The sequence below is a fragment of the Natator depressus genome, chromosome 7, assembly GCF_965152275.1.
Source record: "Natator depressus isolate rNatDep1 chromosome 7, rNatDep2.hap1, whole genome shotgun sequence".
In the NCBI taxonomy this organism is placed as follows: Eukaryota; Metazoa; Chordata; order Testudines; family Cheloniidae; genus Natator; species Natator depressus.
The window spans coordinates 29,355,693-29,374,765 of NC_134240.1; the positions used below are offsets into that span (position 1 = coordinate 29,355,693).

The following is a 19,073-nucleotide window of genomic DNA, read 5'->3' on the forward strand; positions in this document are numbered from 1 at the left end:
GCTTGTGAGGGCAGGTGCGGTAGAGGTGTTATAGACTGGGGTGTTGAGGGGGGGACTGGGTGGAGTGTTGAGGGGCTGGGGGACACCCTCAGGAGAAGGGTCTGCAGCAGCAGTGGCTGGCATGCATGAGCAAAGCAGGGCGAGAAACAACCTAGCTGAACAGATCACTCCTTTCATCCAGGCATCTCCAAGGGCTGCACAAATCCTAATTAATCCTCAGTTCCCAGGGGAAGGCATGTGATACCAGTCTCAGCTGCAGGGGAAGAGCCCTAGAGCATCAGCGCTCTGATTCCAGACTGGATGGATGCACTAACGGAGATCCTGAGTCTCAGCCCATTTGGGTAGTTTCCATGAGGCTTGTTGGATGGGGGGCTCTGAATGTGCAGTTGAGATGCAGGGCCCTTTTCCCCTCTAGTGTCCTTAGCCAACATGCACCCCTATGTCACTGACACAGCGGCGGCTGCGCTCCACCCCAGAATTAGCTGCACTTCAATGCAGCTGTTTCCTAAAGCACTGTGGAGACTTACACTGTCACTCACGGAGAATTACAATCATTTTCAACCATCTCAGGGGCACCCTGTGCTCCCTTCCCCTTGTTGTCTAGTCTCATGGCTGGATTGTGAACTCTGTAGGGCAGGGAGCGCCTCTGTGTTACAGGTTCATACAGCACCCAGCACAATGAACCTGGGCCCTCTGGGAGCTACCACAGTGTAAATAACAACAGTGTCTCACAGACAGTCACGGAGCATTGTAGATACTTGCTGCATCAGTGTCATATGGAAAGAGACTCCCAGAGCCCTGACTCCTAGTCCCCCAGCCCACACTATCAGTAGTATTACAAGAGTGCTTGGAGGCCCCAGCCAAGATCAGGACCCTGCTGTGCCAGATGCTGCACAAAATGTGTGGCAAGAGACTAGCCATGGCCCTGAGGAGCTCTCAGTCTAAACAGACGAGACCGGGAGAAGGTGGGAGGGGAAACTGAGGCATCGAGAAGGGAAGCGACTTGCCCAAGTTCACTCAGTAAGGCAGTGGCAGAGCTGGGAGCAGCTGCCGTGTCCCATGGGTCCCACCAGCCCAGGTTCGCTCCCTGTTGCAGCTGTCGCTCACCGTGCTGCCCCACTGCCAGCACTCACTTGAGCTTGGGCTTGGGCGTGCTGAGGATGCTCTCCGTCTCCTCCATCTCCGGGCCGCTGTCGCTGGGGTTGTACATCTCCAGGCTGTCGTACAACTCGTCCAGGTCCTCCTCCACCTCTCGGATCTGCTCCCTGGAGACGTGTTCCAGGCCAAAGCCAACCTGCGGGCAGGAGACTCCAGACTAGACCAGGGCCAGGCAACACAGAGTAGAGACTGCGTATTTTGTGGAAGCCCACGGGAGTGAGTGCTAGAAGAAGCCTGAAGGACCTCCTCCTGCTCGTGGCTCTCCTTCCCCAGCCAATGGCATGTCAAGGGTCTAACACCCCACCAATCAGCTGTCGGTTGACATCTCCCAGAGAACATCGAGAGTCACCCATAGAGCAATGGCCCGGCCAGTCCCAGATCCCATGTCAGAGAACGGCTATCACCGAAGGTTCAGGAAGAGTTCCAAGAAACCTCCGAGGCAGATGATGGACTACCCTGCTCTCACAGGCATGTCTAACACCCAGCAGCACACGGCTGCTTTAGCCCATGAAGCAGGAGGGGCCCCTACTCAGTCTCATTCACCTCCTGATCCTTTGGTTGTTAGAAGGTTGAGGGGAAGAGGGATCTTGTAGTCAGAATAGGGGGGCTGGAATTCAGGACCCCCGGGTTCTATCCGCAGCTCTGAGACAAATGGGGTCCAGTGGTTGGAGCAGCGGGTAACTGGTAACAGAGGTCAGACTGCTGGAAGGGGAGTGTGGGAGGGAGAGATGGGCTCATGATTAGAGCAGGCGATTGAGAACCTGGCACAGAAGTGATGTGATTTGCCATGAATGACTCAGTGGAGGAACTAGGACAGAACCCGGAAGTCCTGGCTCCCAGCCCCTCTCTGCTCTAGCCACTAGACCCTACTCCCCTTCCTTCCAACAACAAAAATGAGACAAACCGCTGAAGGACTTGAGTTCTGAGCTCACACTGCCATTCATTTGGAGGAGGGAAGAACAGTGATGAGGGATGCATTTCACCTGATCTGGATCACAGCCCATCTACCAACAAGAGACCACGGAAATAGCGAAGGCATTTGCAAAAAGACAGGGAAGGGCTGCACCTACCTCATCCGACACCTTGAACCTCTTCAGTAACGCCACAAACTTCTGCTTTATATTTGGCTGCTGTGAAGAAACGGTGCCATTGACTCGTTACAGTGACACCAAGGAAGGGAACAGGAATCAGGGGCCCCAATGAGGGGGCGCAGGCCTTTGCTGTAGGCGCGACTGAGGGGCCAATGGAAGGAGAATATCACATCGCCCCACAGATAATGCCAGTTACCCTAATCAGGGGTTCTCAGGACAAATTTTTTGGTGGCCTCAGAGTGCGGCACCAACTTTTGCTTGGCCGCTTTCACACTTTCTCCTAAAATACTTCATTAATTTTAGGAAAAACAAACAAATATGCGCATATACACGTCCAAATCATGGTCATTTATTTATTGCTAGCTAGTAAGACCGTTGTGAAAAGTGATATTAGCAAACATACAAGTATCACATTCCACAGCAGACTTACTCAGCCCTGGCAAGCCTGGGGACAAATTAAACCCTGGATGGGGGGCCAGGGGAGGCAGCAGCGGGCTAGAACCTGAAGCCCCACCGCCTGAGCCTGGGGCCTGCCACCTTGCCACCCCAGGGCTGAAGCCCAAAGCCTGAGCCCCACCGCCTCTGGGAAAGTGGAGAACTCGCTGGGTGCCACAGTGGCCGCGGTTGAGAAATGCTGCCCTAAGTGACAGTTCAAAGTCCACCAGAGTTTCCAAACCTGATGCAGGGCTGGACATAGGGAACATGCAGAGCGAAGCACAGCACTCCCTAGCACCATGCTGGTGCACTGGGGTTAGCACCAATCCAGAGGGGAGCACTACTCCTCCTGAGTCACCCACACGTTTCCACGCTGCACCTCTGGCTCATCCTCCGGAGGTCTAGCCCAGAGCAAGCCTGTTTAACTTGCAAACCAGCCAAGCTCATTGCGCGAGATGGCGAGGCTGAAAGCAGGCATAGCAGCTGCATGCAGCTCAGAGGCGGTTATCACAGCTAGGTGTTAAAGGAGAGGCATGCAAGCAGCTCTGGTAACTGCCTTCTGAGCAGGGCACGGTGAGAGGCAGCATTACTGCAGGCCAGTTCCTAGGAGACAGGGCAGAACTTCCCAGCCACGGCTTAGGTCAAACAGCCACGCCTGGATGAGCGACAGTGCGGTGGAAAGGGGACAGCCTGACAGCTCTGGAGATTGCTGCTGCGTAGCTCCCCCAGCAGCGTGTCTGAATGTGCTGAAGAACGGTCACTTCGAGAGGCGAATGGCTCTTTCTGCCCCATCCCAAGTCCCAGAGCCATCCAGTCCCCCCGGAAGCTGCTTATGACCAGTTCAGAGACCCTCTTGGCCTGGCTGGCATGCACCAGGCCTCGCACCAGACTGGAGCCAGAAGGCGACCAGCCAGCCAGCACACCCGCAGAACACACTCACCCGAGTGATTGCCGAGGCCGAGGCCAGTTTCCGCCTCGTTTTCTTCACCTTCCGGAGATCCTCGTCTTCGTAAAATAAGTCCTTGTGGGGTGGGGGAGACAGCACATTCAGAGAAATAATACCCCCAGGCCCTGGGGCTATGGGAGCCTGGCCACACTGCCATAGCTAGCTCTCTTAACCAGGATCTCCCTGGTCCTCGGGCCACAGCAGCTCAGCTCCAGGTAGGTACAGTTCCACATAGGCTGCCTCTAGCAGCAGCCCAGTCATAGGTGACCACTTGGGGCAGCCAGCCAAGGGATCAGTGGCCTGGAGTCCACAGTCCTCAGCTAGATCCCAAAGGGAGGCTGCTCTGCAGCTTGTCTGCCTCTCCCCTCCCTTTCCAAAGGGGGATGCTCCCAGAACCAGCTCCCAGCCTGGCTTGCACAGCACCACCTCTTGCTCCCTTTGCCCCCAGAGGTGCAAGCTGGAAGGGGGAGCTACTTAGCATCTTTTTCCAGAGCTCGCTGGGGGCACTCGTCTCTGCCTTGATTCAGCCACTGAAGTACACAGGGCTGGGGAGGGTTAAAGGCAGAAACCATGTGAAAACCCCCCTGCTGCGGAGAGATCAGGACTGGAGGAAAGCCTGAACCCATGGAAAGAGGGGTTTGCAAATGGAGGCAGCCAGGCCCAGCCAGCCTATTGCTTTGTAATGCCTTACAATGGAGCTCTGCCCTGAGCACTCTGAGGGGGCAGCAGACTGGGAAGGGGGGGTGCGGGGTTACCTGTCCATGTAGGGGATCATCGCTGCCCTCCTGCTCCGAGGAGAAGCTCTCCTCCTCCTCTTCCGAGTAGTTGTCGATGTCGGGGGACCGATCTGGAAGACACAGCTGGGGTTAGGCTGGAAGTTCAGCTTGAGAGCTTAGCGCTGTCAGCAGAATTCGCATAGGGTCCAGGACACCACACATCACAGCCTAGCAGGTCAGAGCGTGCTCAGCAGTGCAGACTGGTCCTCCACGGCGGTGCAGTCCAGCCAGAGCCCTAGTCTCTGTATAGCCTGGCCTATGTTACAGATGGGATAGCAGGCAGCCGGCACTGGGCCTCTCCACCATCAGACAAGCATACGCCTTCTCTAGTGGAAAGTACCACGCGGCCATATGTAGCCACAGAGTGGTCAGGACTCAGTTTTAAGGGTGATCCGAAAGAGAAGCGTGTGTCCTTTTTTGGTCATGCACAATATAGACGAGAGAGGCTTTAGTGGCTTGGCTTTCCATTAGAAATTCAGACCTCGGCTACCCTGGAAGGTTCTGTGGGTGACCAGAGAGCTAAGAGGGCTCCGGCATCCTGGGACTCACCGAGGCAGGTCTGCTTGAGAAGGCCTTTTATGCCGACTCTTTCGAAAGCTGGGTTGTGCCACAGTAGTGCCTGGATGCCCTGCTCTGCTGGGGGGTGGCACAGACACCAGGGGAGCTAGGACCCAAAGGACTTACAGTCTAAACAGGCAAGAGGCTGAAGAAAAGCCGGATTAGTGACCCAACTGGGGGGATGGGGAAACCAAGGCACCGAGGGAAGGGTCACATTTGAGTGGCTTAGAGTCATAGATTGTAAGGGCAGAAGGGACCATTGTGGTCATCTAGTCTGAGCTCCTGCATAGCCAAGGCCTCAGGGCTTCTCTGCACCAACACCTGGCTGAACTAGAGCAGAGCTGTTAGGAAAACAGACAACCTTGGTTTAAGAATTACCAGTGATGGAGAATCCAACACAGCCCGTGGCAGGTTGTTCCAATACTTAATTACCCTCCCTATGAAAAATGTATGCCTTAGTTCTAGTCTGAATTCATCTAGTTTCAACTTCCAGCCACTGGCTCTTGTTAGACCTTTGTCTGCCAGACTGAAGGGCCCATTAGCCAATTTCTGTTCCCTGCGTGGGAGCTTACAGACCAAGTCACCCCGAACCTTCCCTTTATTAAGCTAAATAGCTTGAGCTCCTGGAGACATGTATCCCCATCCTTTACTTCGGCACATAAGGCCTTCCTTCCACGGTAACTCGGGCACTTCGGCACCTAAATCCCAGAGACTTTCAATGAGACTCAAGCTCCCTAAGTCGTCTTTGAAAATGGGACTTCGGCACGGTTACCATAAGGGACTTACTCAAGGTGGCCCAGGGAGTCAAACCCAGGAACAGCCATCCCTGATACATCTCAGGTAAAAGCAAAAGAATCCTTTCAAACGCCCTAAGGGAGCAAATAAACTAGCACACGCCCAGTTGATCCTCTTCTGCCCCTCTCCTTCAGTCATGTCCAAAGACAGCATCCCCATGGCCCATAGCAGTCCATAGTCCTTCTGATTGCAGCCCTGCCTGCATCCAATGACTAGAGAACAGTCGCCCTGTGCAGGGCGTGGAGAAGTGTGGAATATGGAGCCAGCCCAACATCTGAGATGAGCTGGCCATGGACTGACTGATGAACTTGGGAACTATGCTGATTATTGAGCTGCAAACAGCTCCCTGCACTCACTTTGGGACCATCTGGTATTTCCCATTATCTGACAGACAGTTATTTGTATCTGGTTAGTGTCTTTTGGGGGTGGGGAGTCATCCTTGGACACTATTAAAATAAAATAATTGCTTAAATTCCCACTCAAGGACAAAGATCAGCTGGTGCTGGAGTTTGAGAGAGAGGATTTCATGGCTCACAATATTTACATTCCTGTTTCCTCACGGAATCTAGCAGAGTAGAACCACCTCTCCCTTTGCAGCAACAAGCCTGGCCCCTCTTTAGTGCCTTTCATTGGAGACTCTCACAGCACTTTACGAGCATTAACACACACACACACACATCCAGACTTCCTAGAAGATAGGGCCAAGAGGCGTGGCACACACACCACATAAACACTGGGGGGATGCCTCCACTAATATGCTCAGCAGCTAAATTGTTAACCATATTGACATGTACATTGTCATCGGTATGCTTCAGAGTTAACATCCTGTTGAGATGAATGAGGTTCCATTTGATGATGCTTGGCAGACTAAGGCAGACACTACTACATCCTTCACATGTGGAGCAACCATAAGAGCTGCACAGATTTGTTTTTAATGAAAGCTAGATAAAAGAGTACGATTCTGTAGCAAAGACTAAATTCTGCCACCACAGAGGAACTTAGGCTCTGTCTATGAGAGACCTGGACTGATTTCTATTTGCCTCAATATGCCAGACAGGAAAGGGTGCAGATTTCCAGATTAACAGGTGCCCCCCCGTCAGTGCCCACTGCCTTCCCTTGTCGGGTCACGCAGTTACTGGTAATAAACCCAAATATTAAAATAAATACAACGCAGAGCCTGCATCTCCATCAGTTTCCCTGGCAACCAGATTTACTGCCTAGGCAGCCATCCACGACAGTATCATAAACGGAAGGATTCCAAGACGCAGGGCTAAATATAGCCGTGTTGGAAGGAATTAGCCTCCATTGTTCAAACAAGATCTGATGCAAATGGACATGGTGGAACTTGGCCCTGAGCAGGGTTTTGCCTTCACTTCTGCAGATTAAACACATTAAAACCAGAGACTGAATCGCTGTAAAGGTAACCAAGAGGGGGCTGATGCCCAGCCGGCTGCTGTTCGCACCTGGGCTGTGTCACAGAAGCACCAGGAACACATATAGCTGCGCGGGGATAGAATGTAACTGAAGAGGCTCCATGTGCTTTCTAAGGCACTGCCTCCAACCATGCATACAAGAGACTAGCAGAGCCATACAATGCAGAATGGAACCAGCAGGCATGTGGCTTTTACAGCTGGTAGGTTTCAGGGACAAAGAAAAATCTGTTCTCTTTCTGAGACTTTAGTCAAGCCAAGCGTCTGGAGAAAAGTGTTTTTGCCACAGTGTGGAAATGCAGCTCCCTCTGGGGAGGAACATGTAGCCACACTCTATAACAGCTCAGGACAGGAAGGAAAGAATTCTCGGTCCCAGGGAAAAGGCAGAGCAGGGAAGGAATTTAGGGAGGCAGAATATAATTCCCCCTGGTGGAGTTTGGCCAGGACACTGGCTCCAACACCCCAGTTCTAGCAGACAGCAAGTGACTCACTCAGAAACTTTAATGACCAGGTCAGGACACTGGCTCTGCTTCATCTGAAGGAGGCACCACCTCCAGCGCAGTGTCCCCTGCCACCCACCCTCTCCCAGCAGGGAGGGAGGGGGGCACATGCTCAATGGAGAGGATCGAAAACACCTGGGCCCCATTTTGGCAATAGCTGCAGCTCGCTGTGCTAACTGAGTATTACCGAGCTGTGCACCTGCCTAGTGATGCTGGCTCCACAGCAGCCAATGAACTTCCCCTCTGGATACCCCATGCCCAAGCCCCACCACCCCAAACTAGTCCCCTCCTTACCGGACAGTTTCGACTTAAGCCCTTCGTGATCAATTGGCTGGCTGGACAGAGAGTAGATTTTAATCTCAGCAACGGGCACAGAGACGTCCTTCACGTTACTGTGGAGTCCAAGCACCAGAGCTCCTTCGCTGGGGTGCTGCATGACCTGGGCAGGGGAGACACCACGTGGCATGTACTCCCAGCGGGCCCCGCAGGAGGCTACTGAGACTACCGAGCCCATCACCCACACCAAGACTGTGGCCCCACACGGGCCAAGCTGACACAAGACTGAGACAGCTCAGCTGGTCTCGGTGTCTCTGGCTAGGTCCCACCCCGGAGCCCAGCCTAGGGACACAGCACTCTGCCTCTGCCTGAGCTAAAGAGGGGAGAGGTTACATGTAATCACGTCTTCCCCAGGCCGTTCCTGGGGCCTCCCTCCTCCTCCTCACCTCAGCCATGTTGATGAGCCCAACAGCCAGAGTCTTGTAGCCCAGGATGGTCCGGTTTTTGTATCTCTTCCTTCTCTGTAGCATGATCTGCAGTTTGTTGGCATCTCGCTTCAGGAAGTGGGGGTACTGCAAGGGCAAGTGACAGTCAAGGGAGCAGCAACAATGGGGGCCGCATGAGAGCCCGGTATGTTTGGGGTGCCAGGTGGCCCAGTGCAAGGGTGTGGGGGGCAGAGATCTGTCTGGGGGCTCCCATGGGGGTACTCAGGAAGGCTGCTAAAAACCCCATGTCCAGCCCTGCTAGGGAGAGACTCTCCCAAGACGCATCACGGGCTGATGGTGAGTGCGGGCACACTGCTGAAGACCGGCCTAGCGGACACCTGCTCGCCCAGGCTGGCAGGGAGCCAGGAGGAAGCGCGGTGCCCTGCTTACAGCGGACGTGCAGAGGGTGGTCAATACATGCCACAGCTTCCACTGGAGGAAGACCTGTCAGGTCATGCGGAGCCTCTGAGGCTCAGGAGAAGGCTTATTGGCCAAGCTACGATGATGATCACATCTCACGTTCCCAGGGGTTCAGAGGAGAGCTCTAGTGCTCAGGGAGGCATCCCCCCATCCTATCCCTCTTCCATGGACAGCACTGGGTAGCAAAGCCTCGTGCATCTTCCTCCCGGGCACCAAATAGCAGCTCCCACCTTAGGCACAGTGCTTGGTCTGATCAGTAAAAGCAGACGGCCAGGCTACATGGGGTGGTGCTCGGAGCTAGTATGCCAAAGCCATGGAAGTGGGATCTAAGATCCCGTCCACACCTGTTTGGTGATCAGCCCCCTGGTGGGATCCAGCTTGCATGGCGAGCAGCAGCCAAGGCTCAACAAGACCATAAGGGGCACACATTTACAATTCTCAGAGCTCGTAACTGCTCGTCCCGGGAAGCAGGGATTTATGCAGCACAGCGGACAGTCAGGCACAGAGGGTGGGCTGTTCTGTCCGGGGGCAGGGTGGCTGCAGCTCCACTGGCAGGAGAAAGAGGATGGGAAAATCTCACGCCACTACCTGCATGAGTAACAATGTGAGCAGAAGTGTATTCTCTGGAAACAACCCGTGCTAGGTTTGCAGATGGCAACTAGCATTGCGCAGGGAGACCAAGCACAGAGGGAGGGGGGAATAATGTTCTGCCCTCCTGTCGTGTCTTCCTCCAGGAATCCAAGTGCTCTGCGAACTTTAATCCTCCTCTCTCTTTGGGAGGCAGGTAAATTATTCCCATCTTACACGTGGCAAAATTGCAGCACTGAAAGATGACGTTTTCAAAAGCACTAAAGTGATTAAGGAGCCTAAATCCCACTGAGTCCGATTTGGGCTCCTAAATCACTTTTGAAAATGGGTCTTTAGAACTGCATTTTTAGAAGTGCCAGTGATTTTACCCTTGAGCCAAGGACAAACTGAGGGAATAGCAGAGCTGGGACTAGAACCCACGACTCCTGGATTTCAGTCCCTGTTCTGCCCATTAGCTCACATTCCCTTCCAAAAACCAAGAACAGAACCCAGGAGTCCTGCTTGACAGTTCCCTGCCTTCCCATGCCTCCCACTGATTATACCTTCTTCCTGAAAGAAACCAAGTTAATTTCAAGAAGTGTCTGGAAGCCAACTGTTGAAAGAGGCAGTGTTCTGGCTGGCTATTCTGAGCATACCGCAGCTTCCAAAAGCCGCTACACAAGAGAGGCTTTAAGGAAGGGATCAGACAGGTCATGAACACCTTGAAATAATCCAGGAAGACAAATGTGTTATGCTCAATGTCTGAGCACAATACACAGCTCCAGGATACGCAGTCCAGGGCAGTACTTTGCGTTCACTGGCCAATGAGGTGTGGCAAAAGCTTCATTGCCATTTTGAGCCTGTATTTAAAAAAAACAAAGGGAGGATACCGTGTCCCTCATGAGAAATAACAAGGCTCTTTCTATGCCACTCTTTTGGCTGAGTGCAGGGAAGAAGGGCACATTCAGAACTGCTCCAAGGACCTGTCCCAGGCCAGGACTGGCTGCAAACACTTTCAATTGCTAAAAGAGATGGAAACTGCCAAAGGATGTCATTGCAACAGTTTAATTAATCAATTCTTATTACTGCCCACCGTGCATTTTCCTGCAGGATTAAAATCATTTGGAAATCCTCTTATGCTGTATTATCAGCAACATTTGGGTGTTTTTAAAGAGGGCAAAAAACTGGGGACGTGGGGGAAGCTAGTCCGCTTTGTGCATATCACTCTGCTTAGGAAGTTATAGTAGGCTGGTCAGTTTCACTCTGTGATCAGTGACACTGGCTCATATACTCTAGGGATGCTGGTTGGTTCCCCACATGAAAGGGGAAGGGTCACATCTCAAAAAGATACAAAGCATATCAGGAAAACACAAGAGTCCCATGGTACAAGGCTGACATTTGGGGCCTGAACTATCGCACAGTCGCTTCTCTGCTGCCAAGATCTTACAAGGGTGGAGGGAGTTGTCAGAGGGGTCAAGCAGCAGGGACAAAACATGGCACGCTGCGTGGAGAGTGCAGCTGTAAGCCACTGATTTTGGGATTGCTGCCTCATTCAATCTAGGTACTTGTACAGTCCCAGCACTGGAGTATCTGCACCCTCCATCATTAATGGCATGACAGGGTTGCTTACAGTACCACGGGAATGGGCTCAATGACCCAGGAAGTCCAGTCCAATCCTGCATTCCTAAGAATGCTCCCATTTTACAGGTGGGGAAACTGAGGTAGAGAGATGGTAAAGGACTTGCCCAAGGTCACACTGGGAATATAATTTCGGTCTCCCACCCAACTGTTAGACTGGATTTAAGGCAGAGGGCAGGCAGGGGGAATGTCAAACAGGAGATGATGGTATTGTCACTGCTTGGAGCTTTCAAGGAAACCTGGTGTTATTAAGTGCAACTGTGCCTGTTCAGCTTGCCACCTCCAAGAGCTTTGTAGCCCTGTGGGCATTAAGGACTCTGGGAGGCCCCTCCAGCCAAGAGCAGAGGCTGTCTGAGCTGCTGAGGGACTCCAATTGTAATTCAAAGTTTCTCTCTATGGCTATGTCTACACTACCGCAGTAAGTCGACCTATGCTATGCAACTCCAGCTACATGAATAATGTAGCTGGAGTCAATGTACCTTAGGTCGAGTTACCGCGGGGTCTACACCACAGGGAGTCGACAGGAGAAACTCTCCCTTCGACTTACCTTACTCTTCTCGTCGGAGGTGGGGGGCAGTGTAGAGTACAGGGGTCGACTGGAGAGCAATCTGCAGTCAATTTGGTGGGTCTTTACTAGACCCGCTAAATCGACCGCTGGTGGATCGATCTCAGAGCGTGGATCCCGGCTGTAGTGTAGACCTGCCCTTGGGTATATTGGAAGAGACATAATCTTAAGCTGGTGCCACATGGGAGTTCCCACCTGTCAAGGAAAAGGCCTCTCCAGTTCAGAGCCCCCCACAGCTGCACGCACTCACCTGTAGCGAGAAGGTCAGCTGAAGCTCTGTCTCTACAAGTCCGCTGACCGGCAGGACAATCTCATTGGATCTCAGGATCCTCTTTGAGCCCTGTAACCAACACAGAGCAGACAGTGTGACATGCGTTCAGGATCAGGACAGGCAGAGAACAGTGCCCAAATCAGCACCAGCAGGGCAACCTGGCCCAGCACTGCCCCCATATCAACCTGTGCCAACCCCACCCTGGAGGGCCCAGCTACATGGAGAGAAGGTATCACAGCCTCCTGCTCATGCTGATCCTTGGCCACAGCTGTGAAGGGGGCTTGGGGGAGAGGACAGGATTGAAATCCACCCTTCATCTGTCCCAGAGGCCAGCTCTCCAATGCACTGCCTGGCAGATCTCCAAAGGGAGCGCCAACACCACACCTGCATGCGCCCTGTAAGAAGCAGGCACTCCCCTGCTGCTGTTTCACTTTCAGCACCATTTTAAATCCCCCAGTTACCGAGCTCTGGATCCGGCAGCAGGCAGAGCGCTCCTGGAGACAGACCCAGACATAAGAAGAGCTTGTGCTGTGGGAATAACACTGGCATTTTCCAAGCGCCTGTCATCCGAGATCTCCTAGCACTTACCCCGCCCTCTGCCCCCACAGCATCTGGGCACCTCACAATCTTTACTGGGAGATAGGGAAGGATTATCTCTGCTGTCCAAATGGGGAACTGAGGCACAGAGGCCCGAGGTCACACAGTCTGTTGGAGCAGGGAATTGAGTTTAGGTTTCCCAGTCCCATGCTAGCACCCCAACCACCGGAGCAGCCCTTCTCCTCCAGTCTCAAAGCTGCTTAGAGACATGAAGGCTCTGGGGATTCTCTCCGTTCCCAGCAGAGGGGAAGTCACAGACTAAGTGGCAGAGCCAGGAATAATACCCAGCATCCCCTGCTCCAGCCCAGAGCACAGACCCACTGGGTGGCAGAGCCTCGCCTTCAAAGCCCCTGGCATCTTGTTACTGTGCCCACAGGAATCCTGACTCCAATTGCTTCCTGCTCTTACCACAGACAGTGGAAGACTTTGGGTACATGTGGCATGTCCCGCTCTGGGAGCTGATCCACACAAAAAAATAGACTCTTATCCCTACCAGAGAAAGACCGCACGAGAGCCAATGGCTGAAAGCTGAAGCCAGAAAAATTCAAACTGAAACAAGGCACAAAGATTTAACAGTGCAGGTGATTAACCATTGGCACAGACTGCCAAGGGAAGTGTGTGTGTGGGGGGGGGATTCCCCATCTCTCAGTGTCTCCAAATCCAGCCTGGCTGCCTTTTGTCAAACACTCGCGTCTCGCCCCAGCGCAGGGGGAACGGGTGACATTCTTTGGCCTGGGCCATCCAGGAGGTCAGACCAGATGATTAGGGCCCTACAAAATTCATGGCCATGAAAAATGCACCACAGACCGTGAAATCTGGTCTCTCCCCACGAAATCTGGTCTTTTGTGTGCTTTTACCCTATACTATACAGATTTCACAGGGGAGACCAGCGTTTCTCAAATTGGGGGTCCTGACATAAAAGGGAGTTGCAGGGGGTTGGCAAGGTTATTTTAGAGGGGTTGCAGTACTGCCACCCCTTACAGCCTTCAGAGCTGGATGGCGGGAGAGCAGCTCTGAAGGCAGCGTCCCACCAGCAGCAGCGCGGAAGTAAGGGTGGCAATACGATACCATGCCACCCTTACTTCTGCGCTGCTCCTGATGGCAGCTCTGCCTTCAGAGCTGGGCTTCTGGCCAACAGCTGCCGCTCTCCAGCTGCCCAGCTCTGAAGGCAGCACCCCGCCAGCAGCAGCGCAGAAGTCAGGGTAGCAGTACCGCAAACATCCCTACAATAACCTTGTGACACCCCACCCCGCACAATTCCTTTTTGTGTCAGGACTCCTACAATTACAACACCATGAAATTTCAGATTTAAATAGCTGAAATCATGAAATTTAAAATTTTCAAAATCCTATGACCGTGCAATTGACCAAAATGGACTGTGAATTTGTTAGAGCCCTATAGATGATCTAATGGGCCTTTCCGGCCTTCCCATCTCTGAATCCCTTATTAGCTTATATGGTTACTGCTTTAGCTTTAGTGTTAGAGGCCTGTGCTTTTGTTGCAGAGGGTTACAGGATCTATCCCTGCTGATGACCTGTGGTGGGAATCAGGCCAATGCTGCCTAAAATGAGAAACAATAGGAGCACCCAGACTCATTGGACCCATGGCCAGTCTAGCCCAGACCCCCACTGCTGAGAGTGGCCAGCACCAGGTGCTGCAAAGACAGACACACAAACCCTGCAGCAGGCATGCAGTGCCAACCAAATCTGAGATGGTGCTTGTGAACTTAGCAGAGGGGCCCGTAGGTGGGGCCCTCCAACTGCTTTCTAGATGTTCAAGGCCTCGCTCAAAGAAAGTCCTGAGCGGAAACCCACGATGCACCTCGCATCTCACCAGGCACCCGCACATTTGGCAGCCTTGTCACACCTCAGCTGACACCCTTAGACAGAGAGGAAGGTGCACTGAGTTGCAAACCAAGAGACCATGAGTTTGAGGCTTGCCGCTTCCATGGACTGCTGTTAATATTTCTGCAGGGTGCCTATACTGCTATCTAGGAACAGAAGCCAGGTCTCTAATAGGACAGATCTTGTCCCACTGAGCCACATGATTTTCAGAGTGAATATGCCAGGTGCGTGCTCTTGGCTTTGCTGTCAGGAACCACCGCTCAAGCCATCAGACCCCACACGTCACCCAAAGCGCTTCCTCACTGAGGGCAGGCAGGATTTGCATCAAATTCACACAACCATTTTCAAGCTGAGGTTTACGCTTTTATGCTAATTAGCTCGTTAAATAATTTGCATGTGTGTCCTACAAGAGAATTGCCCTGGACTCAGCAGTGATGCAAGTGCCTGAGGTCAGAGTTCCTCTGAAAGTTCTTCCATGGCTCTCCAAGGCAGTGGTGTTGTGGGGGAAGCGCCACTCAACCCCTGGCACTTGCAATCAAACGCAGTCTACTTCCCTCCCTCCCCCAACCTGCTGTGATCCACACTGGTAAATGGCTGCTGCGTGTTGCAGAGGTGGCTGCATCTCAGCAGGGACAGAGCGAGCTATATATAGTTCCTAAAGCACTTTGAAATTCTTCTGCATGAAAACCTAATAAACCCAAGTTATTAACAGTGAGAAACATGATAGGGAAACAGCAGGAAGCACACAGCAGTAAAAGGACATGCTCTCTTGGTAACAGCTCTCCTTCGACTGGACACAAAATACTGGTTCAAAACCCCCTAGCACTGGTTGGTAAGGACTTTCGGTGAGATTTGGAGGTGGGGCGGGGCGCGTTGCCATGACATGGTATCATTTGTACAGTCTATGGAAACCCCAGAGGGGAAGGGTTAAAACCCCCAGCAGTCAGTCAGTAATAAAAGCATGTCATCTCAGCTGTAACTAATTCACACTGGGATAAATTTTTAATTAAATGCATAGGGCTCTCTGGTAGGAGTGAGGATGAAGAAGGTCATCCCCCCCTCTCCTGTGATTAGACAGATGAGCTCTTGGCCTGACATATTTATTTTCCTCTTTGCCTTACACAGGAAGTGTGGACTGAATGGACTGAAGAGTTGCCTGGTCCAACCGGAGCTGCTGGAAAAGCCCCCAGTGCAATGCTGGTTTGTCCCTTACTGCAGGCTCTTTGGCTGGTCACTGCTGTCTTTAGGTCTCTCTCCAAATCACTGCTAGGCTGCTGGAGGAAAGACTAGTTCTTTTTTCAGTCATACTAGTTACACCTGCTAGATTAGCCCCAGCTGCCCCCAGCAATGCAGCATGGCTTCCACTTTGATGATTAGTAATCCTGTTTATTGCTGTAGTGCCGAAGGGCCAGCCCAGAACGGGGCACCACTGTGCTAGGCCCTGTATAGAGTAGATGGTCCCTGCCCTGAAGAGCTGACAATCGAAACAGACCAAATGCAGTGTGAAAGGATGTAACACACAAGCAGAGTGAACTATGTAGTGGCAGTGAAGGGATACTGAAGGGAAGGGGCCCGCGGCAGATGTGGAGTGGCGTAGTGCGGAAGATACTGTAAAGGAGGGAGAGAGTTGGAGCAAATCTCTAAGGCTTTGGCCCATCTCATGGGATGTTTCTTAGGAGAGACTATTCCCCAGCTTAGCAGATCTGACCATTAGGAAGCTTATTGCTCCTAGGAAGAGGCCACAGAACTGGGATCAGCAACTCCATTTCCAGTCCTGGCTCTCCCCCAGACTTTGTTCTGCTATCTCTGTGCATCGGTGGGAGGCAGGGGATGGTATTCCTGGGGCAGGCTAAGAGAGTTAATGTTTGCAAAGAATTTGGAAGATGAAGAAACAGAAAAAAATGTATTTGTGCTTACCTGAAAATTCCCTTTTACTGAGCAACAAGGTCCCCAGATCCATTACAATGGGTACTTCCATCTGCTTGAAGAACCAGGCCTGACAGTCACTGGCAGCAGGGGAATGCCTCACTAGTGAAGTCCCTTGCAGCCAAGAACTTTCACAGCCAGGATCATTCAGACCTAGTTTCCTAAATTACAGACGGTGGTAAATATACTTTGTGGGAAAAGCACAATTTCTCCTATTTCAAAGCATGGGAAATTTCAATGACAACAAATCCAAATCCTTGGATGTCAATTTCCATCTCTAGCCTGGATGATTTGTCTCCTGGGTGGGCTGGATATGTGGACCTTATTACTTGAAGAAAGGAACTTCGCAGGTAAGCAAGGATACATGTTCTTATACTTCTTCATGCTAAGGCTACAATGGACTTTCCAGGCATCAGATCTGCTACACTGGGATCTTCAGAGCAGCGTGCCCCCAGAGCAGGAAGCAGGATCATCCTAAACAGACATCCAAAACAAGGTAGATTATATCTCCTCCATCTTCCCCGGGGCACTAAGACATGGAGAAGACTTCTCGCACTGGCTAAGATGCAGAAGTTGGTGAATATTGATGGCCATGTGGCTGTCCAGCCAGTCTCAATACAGGAGACATCGCTACTCTGCTGTCTGACCGCCTGCGCTCCTATGGACTGGATTTGGATGCTTACCCGAAGGAGGACTATTTCTTGAATTTACGTAGGGAACGAAATGACTTCTGTACATTAAAAGAACAATACAGGGTCTCGTTAGAGAAAGCTCCCAACTTCAAACAGCAGGAGGCCTGCTCTACTGGACAGGAAGTATGACGACACCTCCACAGGGGTTCAGTCTGGGTAGTGCTGTCAGGAGTAGAATGAGGATCCAAAGGTCGTGCCCTACGACCTTGCAGGTTGGAATAAAGCTGATGCCCTAAGGAAGCATTTAATATTGGGATCTGCACAAAACGTCCTTTGCTTGAACACGCTGAGAACATTACACTGCAGAGACTTGACCTTTTTGCTTGGACATGCTGATACATTTGCAGTAACGCCCTCAGGGAGGTTCTCAAGGTTACATTTCACCAGGTTAGCATGGCAGTTAAACCAGGGACTTTGCACCCAGCCAGCAGAATACATTCTGTTTGCTGAGCTCTCCTTCGGGGTGCATGGGGACAATGATCACCTCAGCCTGTATTCCTTTAAACTTGACTGGTCACGGATGGGGGGCTGGTCTTGCAATAGCAGACCTCCTCTGTGAGCTAAAGACAAGGTGACAATCCTACACTCAGTTATCAGGTCTGAACGCCATTGCCTCTTCAGCCAGAAAGGCATAAAACGTATCACCACTTCTATCTCCTCACTAGCTTTTGTACTGCCCTGGGGAGCAATGCCATAGGTAGGAAAACAAAGCAGGGACCTCACCCAGTTTTGCAAGATGTCATTCACCACCTTACATTCCAATACAGAGAGGCTACAGGGCACTTTATTTACAGTTTCCAGATGCAAGGCAGTTGATCACCAGCCCACCAAACTGGTTTACTACCAAACTAGAGATATTTCTGGGTGTAGGAGTTACTCTGCTAATCCGACTTCTGCTGTGGAAGTCTTGGTGTTCATCTCCCCCTTGGTGAGCAACGTACATAGAGATAGCCAACTTTGCTCTGCCCAGGACAGGAGAGTTTCTCTCTGGGGAAGGGCTGATGGGGTTTCCATACTGTCATAAATAGAAAGGGAAGGGTAAACCCCTTTAAAATCCCTCCTGGCCAGAGGAAATCTCCTCTCACCTGTAAAGGGTTAAGAAGCTAAAGGTAACCTCGCTGGCACCTGACCAAAATGACCAATGAGGAGACAAGATACTTTCAAAAGCTGGTAGGAGGGAGAGAAACAAAGGGTTTGTGTGTCTGTCTACATTTTGTCTTTGCCGGGGATAGACCAGGAATGAAGTCTTAGAACTTTTAGTAAGTAATCTAGCTAGGTATGTGTTAGATTATGATTTCTTTAAATGGCTGAGAAAAGAATTGTGCTGAATAGAATAACTATTTCTGTCTGTGTATCTTTTTTGTAACTTAAGGTTTTTGCCTAGAGGGGTTCTCTATGTTTTGAATCTAATTACCCTGTAAGGTATTTACCATCCTGATTTTACAGGGGGGATTTCTTATTTCTAATTCTATTTTTATTAAAAGTCTTCTTGTAAGAAAACTGAATGCTTTTTCATTGTTCTCAGATCCAGGGGTTTGGGTCTGTGGTCACCTATGCAAATTGGTGAGGCTTTTTATCCAACATTTCCCAGGAAAGGGAGGGTGCAAGTGTTGGGAGGATTGTTCATTGTTCTTAAGATCCAAGGGTCTGGGTCTGTAGTCACCTAGGCAAATTGGTGAGGCTTTTTACCAAACCTTGTCCAGGAAGTAGGGTGCAAGGTTTTTGGGAAGTATTTTGGGGGGAAAGACGTGTCCAAACAGCTCTTCCCCAGTAACCAGTATTTGTTTGGTGGTGGTAGCGGCCAATCCAAGGACAAAAGGGTGGAATATTTTGTACCTTGGGGAAGTTTTGACCTAAGCTGGTAAAGATAAGCTTAGGAGGTTTTTCATGCAGGTCCCCACATCTGTACCCTAGAGTTCAGAGTGGGGGAGGAACCTTGACACATACACACTAGGAAAAACACAATCACACACGCTGACTGTCGTGACCAGAACAGGTCTGTTATCCATGGAAGCTCCGAGACCTCAATGAATCACTCTGGTCCAGCTGGTGGATGTGGTACTCTCATTCTGGTTCCCATTCCCTGAACTGAATGAAGAAGAT

The 19,073-nt window shown here is 51.5% G+C and overlaps 1 protein-coding gene across 3 annotated transcripts in view; it reads right to left on the minus strand.

The window, feature by feature from the left end:
- The window catches only part of PACS1 (phosphofurin acidic cluster sorting protein 1), a 97,545-nt gene that overhangs the window by 23,023 nt on the left and 55,449 nt on the right, over nucleotides 1-19,073 (minus strand). For 2 of the 3 annotated variants that reach the window (XM_074957816.1, XM_074957815.1), the window contains exons 3-9: nucleotides 11,891-11,980; nucleotides 8,412-8,537; nucleotides 7,984-8,128; nucleotides 4,386-4,477; nucleotides 3,625-3,705; nucleotides 2,229-2,288; nucleotides 1,134-1,294 (exon numbers count right to left, since the gene is read on the minus strand). In XM_074957816.1, coding sequence (XP_074813917.1) covers nucleotides 1,134-1,294; nucleotides 2,229-2,288; nucleotides 3,625-3,705; nucleotides 4,386-4,477; nucleotides 7,984-8,128; nucleotides 8,412-8,537; nucleotides 11,891-11,980 — 755 coding nt within the window. The remainder of the gene's footprint in view (nucleotides 1-1,133; nucleotides 1,295-2,228; nucleotides 2,289-3,624; nucleotides 3,706-4,385; nucleotides 4,478-7,983; nucleotides 8,129-8,411; nucleotides 8,538-11,890; nucleotides 11,981-19,073) is intronic. The other variant, XM_074957817.1, reaches the window with a different exon arrangement.